General features: G+C 36.4%; 1 protein-coding gene across 13 annotated transcripts in view; it reads left to right on the top strand.

Moving 5' to 3' along the window:
- PTPRM (protein tyrosine phosphatase receptor type M) overlaps window positions 1–25,539 on the top strand; it is a 445,815-nt gene that overhangs the window by 252,738 nt on the left and 167,538 nt on the right. For 8 of the 13 annotated variants that reach the window (XM_068192138.1, XM_068192146.1, XM_068192169.1 and 5 more), the window contains exons 12-14: window positions 17,927–18,200; window positions 19,324–19,360; window positions 24,499–24,573. In XM_068192138.1, coding sequence (XP_068048239.1) covers window positions 17,927–18,200; window positions 19,324–19,360; window positions 24,499–24,573 — 386 coding nt within the window. The remainder of the gene's footprint in view (window positions 1–17,926; window positions 18,201–19,323; window positions 19,361–24,498; window positions 24,574–25,539) is intronic. The other 5 variants (XM_068192191.1, XM_068192227.1, XM_068192202.1 and 2 more) reach the window with 1 other exon arrangement.

Here is a 25,539-nt window from a genome sequence, read left to right on the forward strand (position 1 = left end):
CTTGGCAGTGTTGCACATCAATATTTCTGTGCTCTAGCTATGCCATGTACTTTCTATTTTTTGTGATTCTCAAGATTCAGTTAATTTTCTTTCGTAAGTATTTGAATTAAATATGTATTTCTAAGTGGTTCATGAGAGCTCTGAAACAGAGACTATGATACATGTACATGTTCACTGTACTGTATAGTAACATACTGAATTATCAACTGAGAAGTGACCCAATGCCTGTTTTGTTTACAGATCTAAAATGTAGCACATTTTGATCCATTTGACAGTAGTCCTGCCTGCTGCACTGGATTAGAATGTTGCACAGAAAATACTTAATAGCCTTCAGGATGAGATGCAAAGTTTGCCTTTTATGAGCTAATAAGGAGGATGCATGTTGTAAGATAGAGGCTCATTTTTGGAAATAATGGAGGAGAAGAAAGTGTGTGTGTATGGCTCACAGTATGACTGTGAATCATCAAAACACAGCATGGCTGTGAAATAGGCAAATAGACTGTACTCAGCAGGTGGGGCTTCCAGCAAAGGTGACAAGCTATCAGCATCATTGTACAAGACACTGGCAGGACCTCGTGTGAGCTCCTATGCCTTGTCCTGATCTATCAAGAAATATCAATTCTGTACTGGCACTACAACAGTAGAGTGTTTTGGCATAAATGATCACGGAAAACCTGTGTTACATATGGAGGAACCGAGAGAACTCAACTTGTTTTTTAACTAGCCAGTTAAGGCCAAGAGAAGAAATGGTTATTTTCTAAAAATGCATCAGAGGAATAAACTTCAGAGGGGAAGGAGGGCAATTTTAGTTCAGAGACCATATATATATAACTCTAGGCAGTGGTGAATTAAAACAGGTGTATGTACCTGTCAGGAAGGTGGTGCTAGTTAAAGTTACATAGCACTATGGTGCCAAAAGTATGTTTTTCAGTGTTGTGTACATGACAACCCCCAAAAGAACACAAACTTTTGTCAAGATTATCATATGGATCAGAGTTGTCCGAGTGACAAGGAGCAAAAAGTCAACGGGATTTTTCTAATCATTTAAATTGCAACACAGTAGTAATCAGTACCACTTTAATTGGCTTTTCTACAGATTCTTTGACAATGGTGCATTTCCACACTGCCATTGACCTAAGGAATTTTTCATCAGTATTGTGCATTTTGAGCAAGATTGTATGAGCCCTTTATTCACTAGCAAACACTACATGGCTGCATTAAAAAAAAAAATGTTGCTAATACTTAAATATACAGTAGGAGGACTGTGGTTTTCAGAACAAAGTAATTTGGAGCAATTCGTAGCTCTCAGTATAAATTTTTGATTGAACCGTTCTAAACCACTGAGCCATTTGTACTAAAGCATTTTGATCATGCATTGCAAGCTATCAAATAAATGCTTTTATTTGATACTAAGTAATGGTAAAGGAAACAAAAGGATAAAGAGGAGTGCTGCATGGAAAGACGAGGAAATGCTATAGATGCACTCCAAGTGAAACACTGTCATTCCCCACACTTGATGCTGAAGGGCTATTCATTTTGCTGAATATTAACATGTAAACTTTCTGTTATACTGTTCATTTAAGTAGGAAAGGAAATCACTGGCATTTACAACAAGCATCATGACTTTAAAGCATTGCTAAGTAAAAGCTAATCTGCTCAACTGGATTACATTAAATGACAAAAAGAAACATTAGAGTCACTTACTGGGCTCTACAACTGAGACCAGCAGCTCTTTAGTCAGAAAAAGTGTAAAAGCCTCAGCCTAAAACAGCATCAGAGAGTGGTAGGATAGATGTGTAAGGCATTATAAAAATGTTGAATTTAGGGAGAAAGTTCCATGGGGAAATCAGATGAGGACAGATGAATTGACTGCATTGTCCCATCTGGAGCTGAAGCTGTTTTCAAGATTAGCCTCATAGGGTAGTAGAAGCACAAGGCCAAAATCTCATCTGTATTTAACAGTTGTGCTAATCCTGAACTGTGCAGAATCTTTTATCTACAGCCAGATTTCCTGTGGGAAGAGATGTACAATGTCGTGCTGCCAAGGTTTCTATGCCACCTAATCCTACCAGAGTCACTCCCTGTGCAGGGAGGAGGAAGAGTTATACCTTCACTGACAGAATAGAAAGTCAGCCTTGTATTTATCCACAGAAGTCCTGAAAACTGGGGACAATGCCACAAAAACTGACTTGTTTTTGTGCATCATTTTGCACTGCTGATTAAAGTGCCCTGCAGAGCTTTTTTGTAGGAAAGAAAGAATGAAAATGAACACAGTAATCTCCGTTTCCAAATTGCTGGACCAGAACCCACTGCATTTAAGTTGTGGAAAGAGACAATAGCATTGAGAGGCGAGAATTCTGTTGTGGTTATTTTTGTTGTGGTCTTGCTCTCCTGCAGAAGAGCTGGGAGGTGAAAATGTACCTGTGCCTTGGGTGCTTAAGTGATAACACTGGCTTCTGCAGTTGCAACTGAAGCACAGGCATGTGCTGCTTCCCACCAATTTTCCCATGTAAACAAAGCATCTGGCCAGGAGAAAATGGACAAATGAGACCACATCTTAAACAACTGTAGTGGTTCTCTTTGAGCTAGTCTCTCCATGCTCTGCTTTGAATCCTCTCACTAGATAAATAGATGAAAAACTTCATATCCACTGTGAGTGCTTTAATGAGCAGTAAACAGTTTTCAAGCTTTGAATCAAAAAACCTGTTGAAATTGGCTTGTGTATTCAGTCAGCTGCCTCAGCAAATATTTTTCTTCCTGTGCTGTACACAAACCAGCAGATTGCAAAGCATCCTTGAATAAAGGGAGAAAATAAGTATTCTCCCTCTTCTTACAAACTGCTCATTTCAATATATCTATTTTCTTAATTCCTCAGCTCAATTCAGTAGTCAATTTCCAGTGCACAGCTTTGTAGAAGATGTAGAATATATTTACTGTTAAGAGTGTTTTAATCCATTAGCAGATCTCCTGCTCTAAATCCTACTTCTTAATTTCTGTGTAATATCCAGGCTTCTTGATCAATTTGTATGTGCATATTAATTCACATTCATAAGTAAAAGCTCTGCAACTGGCCATAGTCATGCCCATGAACATTGGTGCATTTGCAGACTGTCCACACATTGCAGTAGTCTCTTGTTTACTAGAAAATGCTGAACTAGAATATCACTTACTTGTAATCTTTATAATCAGTTTCTCTTAATTAAATCACTTTTTAAATTTATAAACCCCTGAAGATATTTCAATGTACACGCAGATCTAATTGTTGTCATTTGAAGTCCCTAAGCTGTATGTTTTTCTTACCTTCTTCAAACTGCATTTTCTACAAGTTTGTGGAGAACAGAATGAAAACCACTGCTCTAGGAGGTAGCATCACATATAACATGCATAAATTGGGAGTTGAATACAATAGACTGAGCAACAGTGTGTCTTTATCATTTATGCATGGATTTAGATCTGAGGGAATGTTCCTATTCCTCAAGGACATCACATCATTTCTCAAGGTGTTTTTTTCATTGCTCTTCTGATTTAACTTTGTGTAGCTATTGATCTTCTTCATGGCTATTGAAGAAGAAATCTTGTTTGAAAGTGGCCCTGGATTTCTTTGAAAGTAGATATTACTTGGGCAGGTTCTTGCATGAAGACTACTGGGTTTTTGTGTTACTCCATGTCTTTTAACTCCAGTAGAGTATTTTATTGTATCATATCCAGCTACCCTGAAGAATGTAGAATGAAAACAACATATTATAGTATTAATTTAAAAACAGATGCTTGAATCTCAGAACTGTTTAGTGGAGATGATATAACATATTCATCCCATTTAGACTTAAAGAAGTACAATTGCCTCTGTTAGGTAGGAATTGGTCTTACTCTTTTCTTGAGAATCCAAGTAAACTGGTCATTCTGACCTTGCTGGATCTATTTTCTACGTAATTTGTGAAGACAGGGTTACAGCGTTCCATCTTGTTCTATAATAAGAAAAAATACCTCGTCTGTTTCTTTGTTGCTCCCTGCCTCACATAGCAGGATGGAACCAGGTGAAATCTGATGGTTTAGGTGCCATCAACAACTTTGCTGGAGCTGAGGGTGTGTTGTAACAAATCTTTGCATTCCAGTCATAAGCAATTTTCAAGCAGCAGTGAGCTGTCTTTGAGTATCAGAAAGTTAGGCATACACTTACAGAAGTGATACTTCTGGTTCCAATAAGATGGGCTGTGTGATCTTGCAGATTGTTGCATATTGGTTTGCATGTATTCAGACTCCTGGAATTTTCTTTTGTATCTTTCTCATTGATCTGTACTGCAGGACCATTGTACATCAGCATTTCCTTTCTCTGTGACAGATTGAAGAGAAAGAGTCAGCCCTGATATGGCTTTCCATTTTGAATATTTCCTTCAGATCCCCTCTAACTTTGTTCTTTTTTAGACTAAATTCTTTTAGACAGGTTTTGCTTTCTTTAATTTATTTTAAACTGTGACAAGACTTTACTCCTTTTCCATGCTTTCTTGTTGTTCTGTAAATTGGCTTTGGCAACCTGAAAACTGGTGAGTTAAATGGTGTAATGTTGGCTTATAAAAGCACTTTGCTTGCTGTACCAAGATACTTTTATCTTATATTTATGAACTTACCATTTTATTGTGTTCTTTTTAAAAATAAATTAAGCAAAAAACATAAAGCCGATTAAGAAGCTTTGAAATGGTCTTTGGATTGTTCCAAGTATCATAAATGTAAATTCATTGGAAGTCTGTTTCTTGGCTTGGTACCAAAATATATCGTAGTTTTAGCAAAATTTTTTGAAATAGAAAACAATGTTAATAGAGAACACAGTTCATCAGACAATGAGAATCTTATTTTATGATCTAATGGAACATTTTAGCCTGCAGTAATAGATAAGATTTCTTAGTTCTTATGATTCGCTACTAAGCATAGGATTCCAAGGTCGTATTATTTGATTTGCACTAACTTTGGATCACAGTTGTGCTTGTTTGCAATCTGGTCACATTCTTTTAGGTCTTTGGTATTGCATCTGACTTCACACTCGAGAAAATCAAACAGATGAACAAAAATGTATGTATTAAGAAGTCGTAGAATAACTTGCATTCCACTGCTGGTATTTTTTGAAAAACAAACAAACCAAAAAAGAGGCTTTCTAAGATGGTATAACCACATCTGCTTACATTTGGTTCTGAGAAACTGACAATCTAACTGAAATGAAGACTTCTAGAATAAACTGCTAGTTCTTGCCACAATATAAGGTGATCATTTTGCATACTATATATGATATCTAAGCTTTCATTACAAGTGCTGTGTCCTTGTGCTTGTTACAAATTTCTAATTACTAAATTGCAGTGACATCAAAGAAAAAATACTCAGATAAAGCTTTAAATAAGTTAAGTAAAAAAAAAAATCAGCAGCAAAAGTCTTTCATCTTGACCTAATTTACTTGAAATTCTATGCCTGATGTGAAGATTAATAACAGGTGGCCTTTTAGGGAGCACTCAGTTTGAGTCTAATGTTCTAGTTGTTCTTTCATTATCCCAAACATCTATAACTAAAGGATTTTTTCACCGTGCCCTTTGTTCACAATGTGGGACTGTAATTGAGTTCATATTTCTCACCCAACCTTTCAGCTGTAATTAATATTTTATTATATCAGATTTTATCATTAAATAGCCTAGCAGCAGGGTATTGAGCCACACTCATGCTCCCACACACGCACACACACACAAAAGCCGTAGTGACTTATTGATGCCAAGCAAGTTCCATGTAATGAGTTATGGTTGAGAGAATGCAAAATAAATTCGTGGTACCCAGCTAATATTCCAAAGCAATTTAGAACTGATCTTATCTTGATCAAGCCAGGACAAAGAGAAATTAAAGTTACAAGACTGAAATATTCAGTGTTGTGTTGTTATTATATCAAACATGTGGCATCTAGCAAAAATGGTCTTTGCAAGACCAGCTATTAACTGTTTTCATTATTATATTTTATGAGCAAGACCAGTTTAGGTCATAGCTCTTTGTACTAAGAGTTACACACTGTCCTCCGAGCTCTGCTAAGCACAAACACCTCCACAGTATGACAAATATAAAAATCTGAACATCTGAGTTGATTTCCTATTTGTCCTTAAAACTGGAATAAACCAAAATGATTTCTTTGTGCTACACTGCATACCAAGGGGATTGTGGGTGTTACTCTAAACTACTCTGATGGAAATAAGGTATTTTTAATACAAATTTTGAAAGATGGAGAAAGTCTTATCATATAAATATCTGTAAACAAGTTTGAAGAGAAGTGTTTCATAAACCTAGATAATTTTGATGATGGGTGGTTTTCATTATAAAAACTTCCCACGTAACTTGTGACTAACTGGCATCTCTCAGCAGGTTTTTACACAGAAGTCTCCCATCCCCTCTGCCTCTCCCTCTCTGTCTCTCCCTTTTTTCCTCTGCATCCCTCTTTCTCCGCATCTCCCTCTCATCCTCTTCCTTCTTCCCTCACTCCTTTGAATAGGTGATTAATGGAAGAAAGTATTCAAATTAAGAACAGATCAGTAGCAGGGTAGTACAGAACAAGCTCTGCACTTGAAATGGTTTGTTCATTGTTTGTTAACAGCCAAAATTGCCTCTTGAAATCCATACCTGCAACTTTCTTTTTAAATGATTTTTAGTTGTTTATATGCAATGAAGTTGCTTAGAGAATGAGTAGGCCCTTCTTCCCTAAGGGAGAGCTCTGTTGCAAAGATGAAGAAGAGCTAAGCCTCCTCTCATGGTCAGGAGAGGAACTACGGTGTGTTTCTGGCTACAGAAAAGTAGTGGTGGAAAGGATGGCCTAGGAGGTCAAGCCCTGGGGATCGATGCAGATGAGAGCACAGTTTTATTTCTGATGAAGGTAGGGATAATCTGTTTAGCTTTCTGCAAGCCAATATATCGTGCTTTCTCCATTCCTGTGTCTCAAGTTAAAATAACTGAAAATACTCTAAAGTAAAAGAGTACTTATATATGATTGTAAACAACTTGGCAATGGTGAGGAGTGTTGTATAGCTCACTCTCTGAAAATTATTTATTTATCTTTTATTCAGTTTTTCCATGTTGACTACCAGAAGATCTCAGAATAGTGGTTTTGTGGACTACTTTGTGGGATTAGTAACCTCACAATCTCTCTGTGGTTTGCATTCATTTTAAAGGCAAGTTGTGAGAAGACCAGGAAGAAAGTAGGAGGCATCCCTGTTTTGTACTGCTTGGTAATGAAGTCGGTCTCAAAGCCCTGGAGGATCTAAAGCTTTAGGTTAGTTCAGTTTAGACCAGCATCACTGAAGTTTGTGATATTGCTGCTTGGGTTTAAATTAAGAGGATAAAGCCGTGTGGAGTGAGATCAATAGTATCTGGTTCCTAGAGGGACTGAGTCATTACTCAGTAGGAATAAAACTTTTCACTGGAAAAATGAAGAAAGGGAGTACTCCTTGTCTTCTGTGTGCTATATTACATGTCCAAGATTAGAGTTAAACTTTCTGACTCATAAATAAGTTAAAGTTACACCTGACTTTTTTCCTGGTTTCCTAAGAAAACAAGTCTTAAATATCATACTGTTCATCTGCCTGTATGTTCCTTCCTTCCCTCACTAATAGAGGACCTCTTGGTAATTTTCAAGCAATAGTTTGAATGTTGCATAAATAGTGAGTTTCTCACATACTTCGGCATCTCTGTGAAAGACCCAGATTGGCATTTGAAGGGTTAGGCTGTGTTAGAGGTTGAGTTAGTTGATTTCATGTGGGCCATCAGCAGAGAGATACAATTCACATAGCAGCAAGCCAGGATGGAGCCCAGAAGAAGCCACAGCATGCGTCTCCTTTTTTCCAGCCAGTGTTTGGGAGATACTAAAAGGAGCTGAGCATATTGAAGGTGGGAGCTGGGTATCACAGATGACATGTGGAATAGAGATGGGATTACAACATTCTGGATTTTTTGCAGTAAAACTTGTAGTGTCTCAGTCTATTTATATTGCTTCGATGCATCTTCTGTTTCAAATGGCCTTTAAAAAACCCAGTACCTGGTCAGTGTAAATGGGATGTTCTTGTCCCTTAGACCTGAAAGAGCTGTCAGCAGAGATGTTTCATTGTTGCCAAAAAGTTAATGGTGACATACCTACCAAAAAGATTATAAGGTTTCATTTACCAGAGTTATTTATGGAAGAAGCCAAGTGTCAGTTGGTAGAGCAATTGAAGAAAATGCTCAGTAGATCATAGTGAGTGTAAACAGATCTTGTAGGCAGTCATTCTTGGATAACAATCCCCCTCCAGTCTTAGGAAAGTACATAATATGATTTCTCAACTCTATTATGAAATAAATTAATTTTATAAATTATGCACAATTTGTTTGTAAAAGGTATTTGATTTTATAATATAGCTGTGAAATCAAACATCTTTTACAAACATACTGTGTGTAATTTATAAAAAAAAGTAGCTGGGTGTAAGTTGTTAAAAATGCTTTGTTTGAAGTGTGTCTGTATTAGATAGACTTCATTTTTATTTTATCTTTCCTACTACTGCTTTTTATTTTCACTTCTTATTTAGCAAACAGGATGATACATGTCAAGCTGTTTTCACTACATTATCTGTTATTTTCTTCTTTTCTTCTCTACATTCCTGCCTTGTGTAAACTTTAGTATTCTTGAATATTTCAATCTTTTCCTAGCTTTGTTTTGTCTCTTTCTTTCTCTTTTCATATGCACAATTGCTTATCTGCAACATTCTTTTTTTTTCTATCAAAAAAAAACCAAACCAAACAACAGCAAAAAACAAAAGAACAAACAAACAAAAAAAAAACCAACAAACAACCCCAAACCAAACAAAGAAATGCCAAAAAAAATCCCCAAGGGGAAAAAACCACCACCACCAAAATACATTGCCAGGACTCTGGTGCCCCTCTTAGTTTGTCATTTGCAGCCTGTATTTAGCAGATTGATCTCATTGATGCTATATGGGGCACATTAGGGGAGCTCTGTAGTCAAAGATGTCCTTTTCTTGTCCAGCATTTAATAGCTGAAATAAATTATGAGTATAGAGCCAAATGCTCTCTTGTATCATATTACTTACACCTGTAGAAAACTACTTTGAACTCCTTGTGAAACAGTACTATTTTAAGCAGACTTAATTTTATTTACATTTTGTACTCACTTTGTATTGTGCAGGTCTACAGACTATGTACAAAATTTATGTATTTTCCTGACATTTTTGAGTTTGAAGAAAAAGCAGCCAAATACATAAATCTATATTAAGCATGGAGAATACAAGCCACTTTGAAGTTTTAAGTGTTTCAGAAAAAGTATGTTTCTGATTATAGGGGGGTTTCATGGCCTGCAATATTTTAGAACATTTAATTTCTTCAGCAGAAGAAACAGTAATTAAATACTTCCCCTACAAACTAACAAAGAGGTGTATATTATTACTTTGTAGAAGAAAAAGTCAGGTAGAATGATATGGTAAGTATGCAGAATTGCTAAGACGTGTGTCATAAAATGGATCATATCAGTATAGAGCAGTACGCAGCCCCTGGGAGAGTAGGGGTGGGGAAACTGATGATTAAGGCATTTGAGGTGTAGCAATGTACATAACAGTTGTGAAAACATAGTTGCATCCTGTCATCTTTGTAATCCTGTTTGTGGTAATTATGACAGTCACTCTTGTAGGCCAGTGCAGTAATAACACTCCCAAGTCCTAGTTGGGCACCAGGATTTAAATAGTTACAAATAATTAACCATGCAATGGTATAACCAGGGAGAAAAAAAATGTCATGTCATCAATATTTATCCTTTTATCAAGGGTTAGGGGGGTTGGGAGGGTTGAGAGAACAGTTTTGATTCCCTTGCTGGTTCACAAATCTCAGTTAACAGCAGAGCAGTCTCTTGTGCCACAATTATTGTTGGCGTTATGTCTAACCACCACTTAAATACTTGTTGAGCAAATGGGTCTTATAAATTTTAATATGCTGTTTCAGTAGTAAGCGAATACTTCTTTTGAATAAGTGTAGGTTAGCATATGTATTGAATTTATTGATTTTTTGCAAAGGATGGATGGGGCAAAATTGAAACTGCAGTCCATCAGCAGGCTATATGTTGTAAAACCAAGCACAGATTATCTACTGCCACAATCTTTATTGTCCTGCTAAATAACAAAGTATTACAAACTGAAATCCTTGTAAGATTTTTCACTCTCTCTCTCCCCTTCTCTACTAACAAAATAAAACTGCATTTTGGATTGTCATTTGTGATAACTGAATCTAAAGGCAGAAACATTTCAGAAAGGTTTCCCGATTGATATTATGGTTGCCTGCAATTACAAGGCTGAAGATTTGCTGGACACTCTCTGCCCCTGACAAGTGTGCTTAGATTCTCTAAAACAGTGAATCTCTGTACTAGGAAATAAGACAAGAAGTCAAACACCCAGTGTCATCAGGACTAGGTGGCACCCATCTCGCTGCTGAAAAGTGGAAGGAGCATGCATCGCTGTCTCCATTTCCTTGCAGATTTTCCTTGTGCAATTTTCTGAGCCAAAGCTCTGGTGTGTCCCTTCAATCCTAGGGAGTCCAGATTTGCAAAAGAGAAATGTATTCTTTCTTCTGCACGTGGAAAAATAATTTGAATGTGTTATGAACTTATTGTGGCCATTTAATTACCATTTTCAGAGCCTATCTGTCTCTTCTGCAATTGAGATACTACGTAGCAGATGTTTTCTTTCTCAAGAGAATTGAACCTGTTGTCATATCCTTCCCTGGTGACTGTCCATAGAGGAAAGTACAAGAAAAATACCTTTAACTTCCAGTGACCTAATGCTTTCCATTTGAAAAATTGTCAGGATTTCCTTTATAAAACCATAGGAATGCTAAGGAGAGGTTTGCTTGGATGTATTTTTCCCAGAAAATCTCCTTTGTAAATGCTGACTTTTAAGTCTTTGAGACCACTCATACAAAAGAGTTGGGCAATCACAAAGCAGCTTAGGAGTTTTACATAAAAACTGGATACTGTTCCCCAGTGGACTTGGGTCTGTGAAGATAAAACTTATTACGACACCTGAGAGTTTACATTTGGCGTTATCTCTAGGGACTGAACCTAAGCTGTCTTATCTCCTCCTTTACAGCTGTTTAGGTATTTCTGCTGTGATTGATCTGAGAAATGGGGCTCCTTGCATGACAACAGAAGAGTTGTATAATATTAGTCTCTCTTGTGTTCATGCTAGTTCTGATTCCAAAAGATTCCTTGAATTTTATTTTTTCCCCATGGGCTGAAAATTTCAGGTGCCTAATAGTATTTCCTGAGAATGAAGACAGGCCTTGCCTTGAAGAATCTAACCAGACTTATCTCTTGACCTGCAAAACCAGTAAATGAAGGCAGGTGTGAAAGTAAAATCATTCCATTCAAGTTTGACCAAGCTGGTAGCACAAAGTATTTTATTTACTTAGCACCTTTTCTACATTTGTGAGACAACAACTGTTCCACAGAGTCAAAAACCTGCCAAAGAAATGGTGAAGCTTTTGTTTACATGGAACCTCCTAGCTTCAAGTAAAGATGCAAACAAAAAATTAGAAGGATTTAAGACTCCCTTCACTCGGAAAAGCTATAAGGATTTTAAGATTCCCTTCGCTCACCCAAAGAAACAGGCAATATGCCCCTTACACTGGTCGTCAAGGGCTTAAATGGGAACCATTGCAAGAATTTTGATGATTATGTGTTGTGCAAATATTATTTGCAGCATTGCCTAAATAATTTTTCCCCCCATATAAATTGCATACTAATGTGTGATTTTAAAACTACTTGTTGGCATTCTTGTTGGCATTGGTACAGCAATATCAGTTTAGAGGTTTTGTTTAGTCTGCTTGTTTTTCTTCACTCTAAGTTCTATATTTTCATATATGAACATTATGTTCCTACAAGGGATTTTTTTTAAGCTTCTTCACTTTTTTTAGAAGCTATAGTGAGTGATGCTGTATTTTCATAACGCCCAGAACAACTCTGATTCCCCAAATAAAACATCCCTGAAATAGAGGTGTCTACCTTAAACAGTCTTCTCCATCATTAGTAGGTATACTCATTTGTCCTGCTGCTTATCAAAAACTCCCTGGTCTTACCTCTAGTCCACAGTTGAACCATGTGTGCTTCCCCTTTGATAAAATATGCAAAGTGGTCACAGGGACAGTGGTCAGCAGGACAGGACTGCTATTCAGCTGATTCTCTGGCGTTGAATCTGTTCTGGAAATTACTGCACACAGAGTATATTTTATTCACTGTATATTAGGTGTTGCTAGAATTCCTGACCCTCTGGCAAGGCCTGTGTAGCTGTGATGGTGAGACACCTGGTAAATCAGGGGTTGTTCATCACCTTTGTTTAATCCACCTATAATAAATATACAGGCTCTTGCACAGTAGGAGGAGAGTTAGTGGCAATTTCTTGAAGCCTTTTTCTATTTGTATGCTAACCATAAATTATTAATCCCTGTCCTTTAAAGAGTAATTTCCCTCTTCCATTTCAAGGTGCATTACATATGTGTAATTACATATAATTTCTGTAACTTTAAAATTTGAAGTTACAGGATGAATTACAAGAATCTACTGCATTATAAGGGCATGGAGAAATAGATATTTCTCTCAAATGTTAATCCATATAAATATGATATGACCATGTCAGAGACAACTGATGACAAAGATGAAGTTATGTTGCATATTATATAGAAAAAAACTGTCCAAAGGCTATATTCTTTTCAGAAAGCAATATTAGGGAATAAACCTGCATGACACATGACGAGCAAAGATATATGAACTTTTAGGTGTAAAACATGAACAAAACAAGTGATACATTTTTAAAATCTTAATTTCAGTACGATAGAAGAATTTTCAGGGTCTACAGAAGATTTGCTGAAACTGTGGGGACCCTACAAACTTTGGGGACTCATGGTTTGAGCAATCAGATTCTTCGTGGACTTAGAGCTGTGATAATGGGGTAGGGTTTGGGTTTCTTAATTTTGCACTCTGTTGGAACTGGTATTTTAGTAGAAGAATGCAGTAAAGTGATTCTAGCATGCAGATAAATAGGGCTGTGGGAATGAGTAACTGAAATAATGGTCAATATGTAGATTAAGGGTCATTCTGTTGTTTGACTCTGTAAGCATTAAAACAAAGTAAGCATGCAAGTCAAAATACAGAAATAGATCTATAACAAGTATCGGTTTGCTATATTTCTAATACAGCATGAACTTAAAACAGTGAGCAGAAAACTTCAAATTAGGCTCAAGAGTGTTACCATGACAGTCTGCAGAGGTAGCCCAACAGTTTAAACAGCTCATTAGGGCACTGTTAGTGGACCTTAGGAGCTGTGTAGGCTTTGTGCATTTCTTAGGGGGAAAAAAAACAAGGATAATAAGATTTTGAAGACATTTTAAACAATTGAAGCAGGAATAAGAAAGTTTCTTATTCTAATTTTACAACTGGATTTCTGAGGCCCATAATAGTTGGTTGACTTGGCTAGGATCACACACAGCAGCTGTATTAAGACTAGTAAATAAATTCAGATAGTCTTTGTCTATATTCAGTTCCTTAAGCCATCTCCCTTCTGTGAAATTAATTCTAAAAATTTCTTCAATGCTTCAGTTATATAAAGCATCAAGACTGTTTTAGAGAGACAAAATAGAGCTGACAGTTCAATAATGAAGTAATCAAGCTTGTTTTCCCTTTGTTTGTAATTTGGAATTACTATGGAATTAGGTGTAATTATAGATTAGTAAGTTTCAATAAATGCCTAGATTGTACATGTTAAGTATTTACATGTACATACTCCTGTATGAAGACTTCTGAAGTCCACGTTTGCATACAATAGGTCCTTCTTGGAAAGTTATTCTGTAACCTTGAATGAGACTTTGATTAATTAAAATTTGATTTGCAGTATTCCAGTAATGTGGAGTAATGTCCTGATTCAGGTTACCAAAACCCATCATTTCATGTAGTTAAGACTAGATGTATACTTAAGTCTTCTTTGAAATTGTCATTTGTCTAAGTACTCTGAGCATCTTTTATTACTGTGCTAATAAATTTTCCTTACTGCTTTCATGTCTCTTTTTCAACTCTGAAAAAATTAGTGTATTTATCAGACATTGACACACCATTCCAATTTAAGCAATCCAAATTCAATAAATATCTGAGAGACCTGCTATGTTTAATTTCTAACAAAAATTAAAGTACTGTGTTCAGATCTGTATCTCTGCATAATCATTTAAATTTGGAACTGGTTTGGAATTGTTAGAATAAAAAGCAGTGTAAAAATAATAGAATTTTTTTTCTTTTCCCATACGCCTTTTTTAATCCCTAAGTTTGAATCGTTTGAATCCTAGGTTAAAAATAACTACCATGTGTTCCTTTCTCAATGCAGCAGCAAACTATTTATTTGTAAAAATAAATTTTGTATTTAATTTCTAAGGCATTGAAATTCTATAGTAGAACTGTATAACATGAATTATACTTAAATTACATTTCTTTGCTTCTGGAAAATCAGTCTAAATGCTGCCGATAACCGATATGCTTTTGGCACATTTCACTGTAGTGTAGAACTTGTTTTCTGTATTACAGGTAGGAAGACTTTATTCTCTGAAATGTAGAGGTGTGGAAAAGGAATAATTCAACATCAGACCAGCCAGAAATCTGACTAATATGTAAGAGGAATAGTAGAGTCTTGGCGCAGTGCTAGCTCAATTCACTGAGCTTGAACCCTTTTCACAGTAGGCAGTCCAGCTGATACATATTAAAGAAAGTAATATTAATTGTAAGACCTAGAGGAAGCTTTTGGATTATAATTGTAATTGGGGTAATTTTGTAAAATTCATTAGCAAGATGATCTCATTTGTACAAATGCAAAAAGTATCACTGGTAAAATTCTGTCAGGTTTCCATTGACCCAGGTGCTCATAATGTGTTAATTTACATCAGAGAAACAGCAGTGTGTGGAAATTGGCCAGCAGATAGGATTTAGTTATTTTTCATTAGCACTTGGACTTTGATGAAGGGGAATAGAAAAGAGTTGTTTGACCTTTCAGTGCTTAAATTATTAAAGAGCAAATAGATTTGAGGTCTAGATGCTTGCAAATCTAATTTGTCTTGTGGCATAAGGATTAAAAGACATTTTGAGTTTGAAATTGCTCCAGTCAACTTACTTCTTTCTTTAAACTATCTGAAAATGAGTAGATGGCAGGCATCTAAAAGGTATACAAGGAGTAGTGCATGTAGTATAAAAAAATATGGATTTACCACAGGAAAAGGAGCATTTTAATGATAGATTTGTTTCTAAAATGTCTATTGTCTTTAGCTTTAATCACTGAGTGAAAAATTAAGAGAATCCTCATTTCAGCCAGTACTGAAACAAGTCATACTAACTCATCTGGTCTGAAGTCCCTCTTAAATTCAGGCCTGCTGCAAGAAAGTAACTTAGTTTACTATCCATCATGCTCTAGTGAAACTGCAGGATTCTTGTATTTGCTGCAGTGTTAGGCAAGCATATCCAGCTTCACTGTCTTGCAAGAATAAATGTTTACATCACCTTCTGCATTTTTTTCCAATACTCCATTTAAGTTTGCAAATGGTATTTATTGTAGATTCACTGCAAATTAATAGAGGAGGCAACGTGCTGTCTTCAAAGTAGCTTGGAATCCCAGTTCTAAGCAACTCTCTTTTGTTCTAGAGAATTAATTGTGAAAATTATGTCAAAAATTGATCTGTAAGAAAAAAACAAGATTGTAATGTAGATATTTCATGGCTAGTTTTTTTGCAAATCAGTTCCCACAGGATCAAAGAAAGATTGCTGTGGATTGACCTTCATTTACTACTCAGCATGGAATTAATCAACTAATGAAAACGTTTCTGCTTGATATGAAGCAAAAGGTACAAGCAGAGGCCTTCAAGTGAACCCTCAAGACATTCCTGTGTCCCTGGCTGTACTAAATTTGTGCATAGTTAGATTTCTGCATGAAGTTCAGCATTAAATTAAAACATTTAAATTTGAGTGTCCACTTTTAGATGTCTGCATGTGAGCTGAGTATTCAGTTATTATAATCAATGGAGTCTGAGAAGCAATTAGGTTGACCTAAAAGTGGACACCTTCTTTCTGCTCAATTCTCTGAGAACTGTAGATGTTTAGACATCTTCATGAAGGCAGATAGGTTTAAGTGTGTTAACATTGAGCTAAAGCTCCACCATATATAAAGTCTAAATCAGACAGAAGGAAAGGTTTTTATTGCATTCTGAGTGTTAACTTTCTGGGTATTTTTTGTGAGCATAGAAGTCCAGCATCTCCTACTGGAGATGCTAGATCTTAAAAATACAGTCAACGAAGTCTGTGGCACATGATCAGTAAGTCTGGTAAAAAAACAGTAAGATGGTCAAGAAAATTGACATTTTCTGCCCCTTGGTGATATTTGACTGTAAAGACTCTGCAGACCTTAAATGGTAGTGTCACAGAATCATAGAATGGTTTGGGTTGGAAGGGACCTTTAAAAATCACCTAGTCTGACCCCCTAATCTGGTCAAGGGACATCTTCCCCTCCAGGTTGCTTAAAGCACCATCCCTCCTGTCATTGGACAGTTCATCCCTTTATTTCTAAACCAGATTTGCCTTCAGAAGGGAAGTAACCATAGCTGTGCAGGGATATGACTAAGCCAATAAATCCTGTTGGGTCCAGACTGAGAGGGTCCTGCAGAAGCTCAGCCCATGTGTCCCTGTACTTCAGGCAGAATCTTCTGTAAACATAATTCTCTACCTACAGATGATGGAACAGTAACACATCAGAAGACTCTGTGGATATTTCATATTTAAGAAACTTCCTATGCAGAGATTGCTGGTTTTTATGAACTGTCATCTTGAAAGATCATAAGTTGTTACTGGATGTAGATGATACACAAAAACATGGACACCACGTTGCCACTTTGACATCAATTATCTAGACTGACTTGTTTACTGGGATTCAGAATTCCAGGAGACAAATACTGATTAAGAATGACTGGTCCCCAGTGAAGCAATAAACTTGTAAGCCAGTCCTCTTTAGAGACATGGACTTCCCACATCACGAATTTAAAAGCACTGACTCAGTCTTTTACAGCAACTGCCAGGGTATAATGATTACACTGTTTGCATATACAGCAGAAATTGCAATTTCTTTGTTCCTGTTTGAATGTCCACAGCACCTTTACAGTGGAGAGGGATGGACTGTTCTCTGTAGGCCCCAGTACAGCAGAGCCTGCAAGTGCAAACTGACTTGCTTTGCAGAATTCAGAAACTGAAAAATATGGTTATTTATGATATGTGCAAAAGTGCTTTGCTGAGTGATAACTTCCATCAAAAAGTGTTTTATACTTGCTGAGCAACAGTCAATATGCCACTGAAATTTTACCTTGTGCTTTTATAAGTACTTATAATGTCAACAGTTAAGCAAATACTGGTCCCTGTCTCTCTGTAATTTATGTCTTCATTTTTATCTTAGTACTAATTTAATTTCTTTTAGGTAAGATAACAGGTTAGAGAAGGCAATCTATAGCTTTATGCTAGCTTTTGTAGACAAAATAATACTTAATTCCAAATTTTAGCACTGATTAAACACACTTTTTCTGTACAAGAGTTTGAACAAAAAAATGTGTTGTGCATTCACTTGTGTGAAAAGTTGTAGTATATATGGCTATTTTTGTTTTTCCAGAAAAAATTAATTTGAAAGCATGAATCTATTCCACAAATTCATACACCTGAATATTAAAATGTCATTTTTTTTCCTATGTTCTTTGCTTTTAACGTTTTTGGGTTTTTTTCAGTAAATACTGGTACACTATTATAGTTTTAGGATGGTTTGACTGCCCAAGTTTTAAAATAACCACTGTTTCTTTTGTTCTTTCCTTTCTACACTCTTAGTGTCTATCAAATCGTTGTTGAGGGAGAGCGCTCACGGAGGACCAAAAAGACAACCGAAATCCTAAAGTGCTACCCAGTGCCCATTCATTTCCAGAATGCCTCACTCTTGAATTCCCAGTACTACTTTGCTGCAGAGATTCCGGCCAATAGTTTACTAGCTGCTCAGCCTTTTACTGTTGGTGATAACAAAACCTACAGTGGTTTCTGGAATACTCCTCTTCTTCCTCATAAGAGCTACAGCATCTATTTTCAAGCCGCTAGCAGAGCCAATGGGGTAGGTCTTGCAACAGATGTGATTTTATACAGTGTTTGTTTGTAAATAAATGGTTGGCATCAACTAGCAGGATGCCCAATTTAGTTGCTAATGAGAAAATGAAGTAACCGTGAAATTTAACACACTAACTTTAAAAAATAGCAGTTTTCCTAACACAATATTGCTTAATGATTAAAGGTTACAGGAAAGAGGAGGGGAAAACCACACATTTTGTCAGTAGTGAGCAGGCAAAGTAGTATGTTACCATTCTGTCTTATTAGCTAAAAGCTGTCCAGTGACTGTGTTTGACTGGCCTTTTTTCTTCTTTTTTGTTATTTTTCTTGCTTTGAACAAGAAAAAGCTATTTCTTTTGTTACGTTTAAGCCAAACACAATTGTGGGTTTTAGCACATCTGTCTTGGCGTGTCCAGTCCTGTTACCTTAGTTTGTAACATCTTGATCTCCCTTTTTCTCACTTGGTTGCCCTGATTGAATTAAAAATCACTCTTTTTTTTTTGTCCCTTTCTGCAAACAAAAGGAAAAAGAAGTAGATTGAACTGAAATGAAAAGTGTGTAAAAAGATCCTCACAGATCATGTTTCATCAGACTAATTCTTCCTGGAATTGTTTTTCATTTCCTGGACAGACCTACCCAGACCCCTTCAATTCTTGATAAGCTTTGGCTGTCTGTGCTGACAGCCTGGAAATGTTTTCTGCCAGAAACCATAATGCTCCCTCATTCACAGTGCACCGACAATGCACAAATGTGAAACACTATCGATTAATTTTTCTTCCTAAAGTTGTCTAACATGATGCCTCAAACTATACTTTCTGTAAGAAAAAGAAAAATCTCCCAAGGTCATTATGTTGCCAGAGTTAAAAAGCTGAACACTTGCCTGTGCTCCTGCAAATATCTTTCACATTTTCTACTTTCAGAGGAATCTTAAGTGAAATGTTTATGTACCTTACCCAAGCAGTGCTTGTCCATGTTATGAATGCACTTTGAGTTAGCTAATAAGCAGTTAAATATGGAATGAGGCACATTCTGCTCTGACATTTTATCAGTAATTTTAAGACTAGAATAATGGATGACTTTCTCTGTCTAGAAACACAAGATGTGACCTTTTTCCTCTTTGTTTGACACAGGAAACTAAAATCGACTGCGTCAGGGTAGCCACAAAAGGTATGTTTGGATTATGTTATATATTCTGTACTTCAGCTTGTTAACCTTCCCCTCACGTGGTGTTTGGAAACTTCCAGAAGTGTTCATACTGCTAAAACAGATCACTAAACATATTATAGAATTTTCATAGAATCATTTGCATCCTTAGCTGAGATTTAGGAAATTTGTTTGTTTGTTTGTAATTATAAATGTATTAATTACTTTTGGTCGTCTGCTTAAACACAGGGCTTTAAAATATATTCTGTGGGTTTTTATATGATCTCAAAATAAATATTTTGTTCTTACATACATATATATATATGTATATATATATCGTAGAGTTGTAAGATTGCCAATTGCAGAGTACATACCAGCTGCTTATACATCCATAGTGAAAAATTGCCCCTTACTTATGAGCAATTACCTTAATTGCTGTGTAAAAGAGAATTGGAGAAATAATTTTCTTCATTTTAATGAGACAGATCAGCTATATTTACTCAACTGTCAGCAGATGATACTACCATTTGTGAGAAAAATATGTATAATTGAGACAGTACTGGCTATAGGTTTTGTCTTCAAACAGGGAAACATAAACACATTGGTGATCTATTCATCTTTGGGGGCTAGATCTGTCTGTGATTATCTTTGTAGTCTCACCTTTTCAGTACCTTTAGCTGGTGGCAACTTAAAGGCCTGAAAAAGAAGTGATGGAATATTACAATTTACTTGCAGATTGTAGTAAAGGAACAGCAAAGAACATGCTGCTGTGAGTAGGAACAGGTAATACCACCTGGCAGTTTGGGCACCTGGCAAGAGCATGAAACAAAAACTGCTTCATCCCTATACCACTGCACCTTGCAGGAGATCATGCTTTTCTCAGTGACTATGCCTAATGGAACTGATTCCACCATGATTTCCTTTACATGTAGACTTCACAATTTCATCACCACCTCTAAGTCTAAATGGGATGAGAATGTCATTGTTTAAAAGAGAAATGTTAGCATAAAGTTACCCCTGTTGAAAGTTTGGATACTCCCTAATGTGACAAATACATTTTTATGCCTCTTTGAACTGATTCCTGGTTTCTTTTCTTTTACAAACCAAAGGAAGCAGTTTAATTTACTAACTGACTGGTACTAAACCATAGAAATATTTCAAATATCTGAACTCAACCCAAATATAATACAGATGAGAATTTAATTCCAGATGCAAGTGAAATCCTGTATTGTTTTCAAGTAGCTTCAGAGATACCAGGAGTGAACTAGGTTACATCAGAAATCATAATAGATGATTAGAGGAATGGAGTTTAAATTTTTTAAAGATTTGTATTCCTGATAACTAATGGATGTTCAACTATTTAAATTACTCGACTGACTGAAAATTTTTGCTTTCTTATTTGAGAAGCAAGGGTAACTTTGTGGATTGGAATAGCTCCCATAGCAACAAGCTACTTTGAGCTAACCCATTTGGCAACGGAGATATGAGAAATGCAGGTCTTATTTTTAAAAAAAATCTCCCTACATTCCTGTTTTGAAAGCATGTTTTAGATTTTTTCATAATAAAATAATGTTGGAGGTTACTGTGAGGACTTTTTTTTTTTAACCAGAGGTACCCTTGATGGTATTTTTAGTCTCTGGTGCAAAATTTTCTTGAGGGGCTACAGTAAAGCACTGATTTCCCTGATTTTAAACTGAATGCTTGTATTGTATTTTTAATCTGTATTAATTTTAAAAGATTAAATGGAGACCATGACATATTTTAATATGGTATTAAAAGTAGCTGTCTGCACAGATGTTTTCCCTTTGGATCTAACAGAGATACTTAAGGGAAAAGCAGAATTCTGTGCCATCTCTGGACCTCCCACGTTCGCATTAGAAGAAAACAGCAAAAATTCTCTGTGTGTGTAGGTCAGAAATCACTATACCTGCATTGGGAAAAGACGTAAAATTGTCCTTTCCCAATCTCCTCTCCTTCTGTTTAATCCCCATGAACAGCTTGGTACAGCTCAGTGCATTCACACTGTTTGTACCCCAGTAAGCAATGGCTGCTCTGGCCACTCTGCCAGATTTCTTAGACTTGCACCATTTTCCTCTGAGCTTTGAGACAACAGTGTAGCTACTAGATAGTAAGCCACTTAAGTCCTATGTGTTTGTTATGTCCATCTGTGTGCTGTAGTTCTCCTGACAAATAAGACTAGGAACTCTCTGCAGTACTACATATCGTTTTCACATACTAGTAACATTCCTGAAACATTCATAATCTGGGCTTCTCTTATCTTCACAAGTTCATGTTCAGTGGTTTTTAAAGCTAGAGGAAGTGGTTCAGGCCATTCATGTATAAAACTGGTGCAATCTTCTTTTGAATTAAGGTCTGATCCTGAAAATACCTACAGCCTTGTATAGGCCATTGGAATCAGTAGACACACTATGGATTTCACTATGTATGTGAGAAGCCATATGGTTTCACAGAATCACAGAATATTCTGAATTGCAAGGGATCATCGAATCCAGGTTTTAAGTGAATGGCCTATATGGGGATTGAACCCACAACCTTGGTGTTCTTAGCACCATGCTCTGACCAGCTAGGCCCTGATCCAAGTCAATCATGTACTTACTTTTGCACACAGAGAATAATCTCATTGACTACTTCACAACTATTCCATCTTAAAGTGGACATGTAAGTATTTTACTGGATAAAGGCCTGTGCCATTCCTAGGATCGAGGTCACTCAAGGCAATTTTCAAGTTGCTCCACTGAGACACCTGAGATTGGCCAAGCCACTTCATTGTGTTTAGCCTGTTTGAAGTCTGTCCTGAGGACCAATATGGGGATTCAGAACATGTCACGAGCAGAGCTATGTCACTTGCTAGTTACATTCCCTTTAATTATCTCACCTCAAGATAAGAAAGTTGTTGGTGCCCTTAAGACCTTCTTAAGGTCACTGAGAATTGGTTTTATCACTGTCATGCAGTGTTCATTCCATGGCCCACCATACACTTTCTAATTCTTTGTAAAAATAAAAATACGTAACTGTAATATAAACATAATGTTCGTGTCCCAGATCCAGCAGAACTGTTTTGTACCTTGAGTACCCTCTTCCCTCCCACTGACGTAAGCAGGAATAATGCATGTGCTCAACTGGCAGACATTAAACCTTGTTGCTGTATCAGAGACCAAGTGCAGCAGATTGCTTGTTATCATATTGACAGGTTTCCTGTTAGAAGAGTACAGCCTAGCTCCAGAAAAGTGCATCCTAATTCTACTGGGTCAAATATATGTATGGGTTCAGTAGCTAGATAATACTTTCTCATTCCATCAAGTGTATTTTGAACAACCTCAGTTTGTACCCTTTTAAAAAATGATCTTGTTTTATGACCATTACATTTTTACAAACGAAACCTCTGTTAAATATGTTCTTTTAGAGATCATATAAAAATCCTGATTGCAGTGATTACAAGTATAAATTAGGACGAGAATGTTTGATTTTGTAGAGCTGAATGTTCTCCTTCTGCTTCTGATGAAGTCAAAGGAAGCCTTTGCCAGTGACTTTGTTAGTAGAAGGATCATACAGCACATTATTATGATGTGGAGTCTCCTGATCTCAGTTTTCTGTAGAGAAAGGCTTCTGGGACCTCTGTGACTATTTGGTGTATATACAAATGGGGAGACTGCAGGGTTTCCACTCCCATTATTTTTGACAAGATAATGAAGCAAACAAACAAACAAAAATCCAGAATAGCTTTTCGTACCAGTGGTAATAAAGGCTGTCATATATTGCTTGAAATATAGCTTTCATATTCCTACTCTTTCTTCAAGCTAAATGACTGTAAAATCTCAACAGACTAAGTTGAAAAGATTCCAAAACTCCTCCAAGTTTATTACTATCAACTTTGTGGTGGTTTGTGATTTATATTAAGACTATATTTCCCGATATGACTTACAACACTGTCTGGATAGAAACATCTTGATTATCTCCTAGGAATGCAGTTCTCAAGAGGGAGGCATCATTGTTCTAATTTTGCAATGTTGGAAGGCTTTCATTAATTATGAGAGAGAAAAGGATATTATAATATTTTAAATCCAATAGCAACAGTACTCTGAAGCTACTATCAACACTGCATTTCAGTGTTGCTGAGGGATATTTCCAAATATTATGCAGCAGCAGTTTTGTGTTTAATTGTCTGCAGATGGTAGATGATCTATTTTCCTCTCTCGCTGCCACGTTTCTAATAGCACCCAGGCTGTTCTATGTAAATGAGTGATCTTTCATATAATTTTGTCCTTAATTTTCCAATATTTTTTCTTTGCATCATTCTCCAGCTGCATCATGTTGGATCTGACCTTTTAATTTTTTTAATATTCCTTAATATATATGTATTACAGCGTGCTTAACCATTTAGAGGCAATCATAGAACTGCTGGAAGACAAAGAAATAACAAATGTTATTAATGTGAGACACAGTAATAGTTGTCTGTAGCAGGGAGTGGTTGTTATAACTCTGTTAGAAAAGTCTGGATATTTCAGGGCACAAACAAGTCAGGGTTTTCAGTTTTTCTTGTGAACTTGAAACTCAGACCTGGGACAGTTACACATCTATCTAATAAAAGTGTGCCACCTCTCAGCAGTCATTCTCTGTATGCTGAACATTAAGTATATGGGTGCTGCATGCGTTTTTAGAACAGTGACCCAAGTGGGTACAAGAAAAATTAATCTTAACTAGCTCAAAAATGCTTTACATAAAAACTGTCTTTTAAAATTGTTGGGAAAATGTAGTATTATGAAATAGAAAAATAAAAATGAAACTAGCTGAAATTACTTGGAGAAGCTGATATGATAGTACTCTGAATAATCAGTTTGTTTTCACTTAGAAAAATTAGTGCCCTGTCTAGCAGAGCTGAAGAGTCTCCAGTTTCCTCAAATGCAGTAAATAATGTACTTTGAGTCCTTTTCCTGAATGAAAGTCACACACAACAGGTTATTAATTTGCAGAATAACCACACTAACAACTGAAGATGCAAAGGAACTTGTGGGAGTTTTTTGGTTTTTATTTGTGAAGTTCAGACAATGAACAACTGACCAAGATTCTTCTTGCTGGCGTAGCTTCAGTCTGGCTTTTTTTTCCCTCATGCATGCTGACCTGGAACTCTTCCTTTGCCTTAGCTGCGATAATCGTGACTCAGCTTACAACACCATACATTCGCATCGCCCCTGCTGCAGGCGACGACCAACTAACAGGTCAGATGTTCAAGTACAGATAACTCACCATGCCCATTCTGTCTCTTTCTCTTTGGCTCCTTTTCCCTGACAGTTTCTTCCTTCTCTGCTCATAAACAGTTTCCTGTGTTAAAAGTTCCTTTCTGTTTATAATTTTTTTCCTCAGCTCCATTAAATTCAGTGGTGTGCTTGGCACCAAAACTCACACACACATCCCTGTATGTACAACTCCACTGCATGTGCCCATTGTGTGTGAAATATTCCTTCAAGACTCACGTTGTAAAGAGATCTCGTCTTGCTCCATCCATAAATTAAATGAAATTTTGAATATATATCTGTGTACCTGTTTATTTTTTTCTCTGTTATTAGACCAAGACACTAGAAGTTGTAAATAATAGAGGCTCAAAAGTTGCATGTGCAAGTTAGGACAAAAATCTAGTATTAGTGGATTCAGGTTTTTTTGCCTGTGTAATGGTAGGAAGATCATGTTTTCTGTCAAAATTTCAATATGAAAGAAATTATAATAAATAACAAATATTCCTTTTTATTATGTCATACATCAGTTCTAGGATTAAAATAAAACAACCTAGCATGTGACATATGAGAATGAGCAAGACAAGAATTTAAAATCTAATTATCAAAGTAAAGTCAGTATTCAAGTGGAGCCATTATTAGGCTGTATCTGGCTTGAAGGATAGCTCAGAATATGCTAGAAAACCTGTATGAACCTGAGGAAATGATTGATTTTGTCAGAAAATAAACCTTTGCCTAAAACCTTTCAGGGATTTGCAAACATATTCATTTTCAAAGAGAACCAAAGAGCATTAAAAACTCTGGAACCTGAAGTCATTAAATATCTTAAGGGAGAAGTAAACCTAGTCCATCAGCTTTTACCATATGATAAATCTTTGCCTTTTTGAAGAACACTGGCATAGTTCCTTGGGAAAGCACATTGTTACCATGTTGCTACCAGGGTGTCTAAGAGAG

The sequence above is a fragment of the Anomalospiza imberbis genome, chromosome 1 (assembly GCF_031753505.1).
Source record: "Anomalospiza imberbis isolate Cuckoo-Finch-1a 21T00152 chromosome 1, ASM3175350v1, whole genome shotgun sequence".
Taxonomy (NCBI): domain Eukaryota; kingdom Metazoa; phylum Chordata; class Aves; order Passeriformes; family Viduidae; genus Anomalospiza; species Anomalospiza imberbis.